Raw genomic sequence first — 4,334 nt, 5'->3', positions numbered from 1 at the left:
CCACTTCATGTTTGTCACTGTCGATTGGGCTTAAACATGTCAAAGGTAATCCAGACGTCCACATAGCCACCTTTCCTTTATGTTGACCTTGTGGTGATCTTAGATGTAGTCACCAAAATATTATGTTATTTCAAACAGGACATGGATAATTTAGGAAATTTGTAAGTATTGCACCAGATAGTTTATCACAAAGACATTATAAAACTATATTTGTCATTCATCTATTACACTGGACGATACGAATGACAGGACATCTCTTCCTCACGTGACTGTATGTTCTCGCCTTTCCATACCTCTCGGAGTTCTACTTTCAGCTACCATTGTAGCCATTCGTTCTAGATACTGGTGAACTCGTTTTCCTCGTCGTTTTTCCAAACTTTTCCAACGAAAACTGAGTTCATTAATTTTTTTCTCTGCAATTTTTCTGAAATGCAAGCAAAGATAATTGTAGAAATTTCTTATAACCCAAAGTGCGTGATTTGAAAAAAAATGTCTATTAAAAGCTAAAAAACTGTAGTTTCAGAAAATACCATTTTAAGTGTAATCTACCAAAGAAATTCGAATTTTTTCACTTTTGTATACAATTTTCGGGATGTACAAAACAAAAAACAAAAACAAAAATAATTGAATTGTAATTTGTTATCAGATAGAAAGAGCAAATACTGCTATAAATAGAATATATTTCGATTTGAGCATATTCTCGAAATATATGGGAAACTTGTACAAATCGATCTGCGGACGCCATTTCATTTTTAATTAACACCTGCATGTGAGAAATACTTGAAATATATTTCATATCTTCTCGGTGATAGACTTAACACTCATTCACTATTTAGACAAACACTGCGTAATGAATGGTAACGACATTAAAATCGATTGATATTAATGTTATAAAATAATGAATAAAAAAAGTATTTTTATGGGGTGTACAACAACCAGTAAAATAGAAGTATTACGTGTGGAGTGTTTGTCGTCTGTTTTTAATGCGGAGTACTTGTTTTAATTTACAATTTTTACACTACCTGTTATATCTCATAATGACCATAAAAGAAACCAAATTTAGAAACATTTATTAAAATTCCAATTTCCGGATACAACAAATAATGTGCAAAACCCTGCATCAAAGACCTGCATCATTCAACATAGAAACTTCTAGATGTACGGAGTTATATTTTCCGGAATTAACACCTAAAAATGTTTAGTTAAATTTAAATAAAATAGTACATTAAATTATGTATCGACCGGGTTCCATTGTATATTTTATTTAATGATCGTATCTCATTATACGTTGTCTATAAAGATGTCGCTGAGTAAACTGACGAAAACAAAGTACAATATAAGACCAATAACTTATCGAGCATTTGTCTACTACAAAGTGTGAACATATAATTACTTGCATGTCACGTTTTAATTTATTCAAAATACACACGTAATCGACATTCTTTTTGAATGAGTAATGTAATGAGTTAGATTCCCTAATTTCACCATTTGGTTTTCAATATTGTGGTATTCTAGGTTTCTCCAAGGTTTCAATGATTAAGACCCTTAACATCTCTGACCTAAGCGGAGGAAACACTGCATGCTTCAGTTTACTTTTTACTTTGTATTAATGGTAATTGTATTTGTATAGTATTGTACCTGTGCGATCATTGTTACCAACAAATTATTGTCAGTCATTACAAACAAAAATATTGACGAGTGAGTTCCCTTCAAACAATGATAACTATGTTATAAATAAATATATTTTATTAAACCGGAATGATGATAGGAAAATCTGTGTGTTTTCTCATTTCATATGGTTTTTACGCATGTTTCGGTGGTAATATCAGAGTGCAAATCAACAGTATAAGTAAGTATGAAATATTTTTACTGCTTTGCTCGCAGTCAGTACCAACTAAAGAAATAGACCAGTTTCATTAACCTTGAATAGAAAAATAATATTTTCTAACATTAACAATAATACTACCTTACGTGTTGAAGTGTTTATAATTTTATTTATAAACAATAACAATAATAACATATGGTGACAAATGTATGTCTTAACACTCTAACATGACCAATATGTGCCGACAAACTCTTGCTCAACATTGTTAAAACAAGCGCAAAACATGAAAAGGTCATACAATTAATATCATTAGAGAATGTTGCAAATCGATAATATACTCTAACATAAGTATAAAGCATCATTCACATTGATTACATTTTATTTAAACTAACCAACCTTCTCTCCTCGTACTTCCGCCTTTCTCGTGTCATTTCTTCCTGACGTTTTCGGAATTCTTCTGCCCATTTTTGCTCTTCTTCCCTCTCCTCTGGATCCAACAAATCTTCTTCCTCCAGGATTTTAGTGTCTATCTCCATAGTTGTATATATCAGTTTTGACTTTCGATCTGAAGTAGCGAATAAAGGATACATTATGTAATGGTGCTACAGACATTTCACTATTTTGTAATCTCGATTATGTTCGAAGATTACGAAGGATGTTCTTATAGGGAACCTATATCGACGTAACAAATTCAGATCAGAAAAAAACGTTGTGAGATTTAAATATATTTAGGTATATAAAATATTGTTTTATGTCTTCTCTGAGTAACTGCTTGGCTTTGTATCTCCTATATATTTTGTCGAAATATGTCACACGATATTCACCCTTATTAAATTGTTTTGGATTACATTGTGTTCTAGTTTTCATTGTCACGTTTGCAAACCAACACTACCATTCAGAAGCTTCCACACAAACACGACCGTGTAAATGTAAGGAGAACGTGACACCCATATACTATAGTCTTATTCAAAACTACAAAGCACTGCCGATTGATTAGCTGAAATTAACATATAAAGCAGACTTTTATACTCAACAATTATTCTTTACTGAAATAGTTCAATATGACGTGTCATTCCATTGATTAAACCTTAGCATATCTGAAAGAAACTGGAGGACACGTTTTTTAAGAAAACATGCAGTATATATGAAGAGAGAGAAATATCGAACAATGAAAACAATGTATTTCAGAACTGTATTGAAGATCCAGACAATTAGTGAGGATTAACTTCTATTACAGTCTAGTGTTAATCTAATCTCATAGGTCGTTGACTGATGTTAATTAAAGTGACGGTCTGAACAACTTTTGGAACTATGGTACAAATATCAAATTAGATCCTACAGACGTATATGACTGCATTACAGTTAAGCTGCAAGCAGTATGTGTAAACTTGTATATATATTAGCATAATAATGATACACAGACATGTGTTGCAATTTATACACATAACACGCGCTATGATTACTCATATATAAACTGCCTACCTATGAATTTTCTACATATCTCAAGAATCACACAAATTATTGACGATCAATTTTAAAGTATGTATCAGCAACAATGCAGATAAAACATGGAAGTCTATTCTATATATAAATCAGATATATGGCTGATTATTTTCAAGTAGTAAATTACTCTCAATATAAAGATAACGGATCTACTGCCGGAAAATGTTGATTAAACCCTGAACAATATACCTAGGACTTCCTCCTTTAACATTCATGTTAAATATTAATAATAAACTTACCTTTAGTTAAATAATGTACTACTTTTCATTTCGTTCCTCCCTAACGTTTTCGTTGGTACTCGTCTGAAATAACAACCAGTAAAAAAGATCACATAATTGTGTTGACCCCTGTCACTTACTCTATGGTATTACTATGAACACGGCAAAACAAACCAGTAATTGACGACCTGTCGACAAGTATACTCTTTATAAGAATCTGAAATCAGAACCTGTGTGTGTATTTAAAAGCATGGAACACGTTTGGGCAGGTGACAGAAGAATTTTAATTAAATTTTGGCCGAAGTATTAATGTATAGATAAGAGATTATTTTCAACGTTCATATTAACTTCTTTATATAATATGTAATTAAATTTCTATATCAACTCAACAAAAGCAAGAGCAGCTAGCTATATAAATATGCATTGTATTCGTTGAGAGGAAACTTCTGTTGACTTACATTGATTTCCTTTGTCCTTATCTCGAAATCTAATGACATGAGGTTCATAGTTTAAACATTAACCGTCAACAGCTTATCCTAAAAACAATGTAACAGGCCAGTCTTGAAAAAATGGCTATAAATATGGCTGTCATATCGTTGATCAATACACACTTACCAACATAGGAGATCCTTTACAGTATCCGTGCTTACCCTATATGTTTTACATACTTTCCCAGTCAACAATAACAGTACTTATATCCAACTAGGCCAGTTTGTCGATCGTAAATCATGCGAAAAGTTGATCAAGTCTAACTAGGGAAGGGAAGCATTTAAATGGATTAAGGTGGA

At 31.9% G+C, this 4,334-nt stretch overlaps 1 protein-coding gene across 1 annotated transcript; it reads right to left on the bottom strand.

The window, feature by feature from the left end:
- Positions 1-261: 261 nt before the first annotated feature.
- LOC132548369 (uncharacterized) lies at positions 262-2,361 on the bottom strand. The gene is made up of 2 exons (XM_060212231.1): positions 2,222-2,361; positions 262-424 (listed from the first exon to the last, which is right to left on the bottom strand). The coding sequence occupies exons 1-2, from the start codon at positions 2,359-2,361 to the stop codon at positions 262-264; spliced, it is 303 nt and encodes a 100-aa protein (XP_060068214.1).
- Between the last annotated feature and the right edge of the window lie 1,973 nt (positions 2,362-4,334).

Source organism: Ylistrum balloti, unplaced genomic scaffold (assembly GCF_031769215.1).
Source record: "Ylistrum balloti isolate Yb309-2 unplaced genomic scaffold, AGI_CSIRO_Ybal_v1 Utg370010, whole genome shotgun sequence".
NCBI classification, from domain to species: domain Eukaryota; kingdom Metazoa; phylum Mollusca; class Bivalvia; order Pectinida; family Pectinidae; genus Ylistrum; species Ylistrum balloti.
This window is presented reverse-complemented; position numbering and strand designations above follow the sequence as displayed.

Coding starts and splice junctions, on each gene's coding strand:
- LOC132548369 (XM_060212231.1), bottom strand. CDS start 2,361: ATGGAGATAGACACTAAAATCCTGGAGGAAGAAGATTTGTTGGATCCA. Junction 425..2,221: donor CGGAAGTACGAGGAGAGAAG/GTTGGTTAGTTT, acceptor CTTGCATTTCAG/AAAAATTGCAGAGAAAAAAA.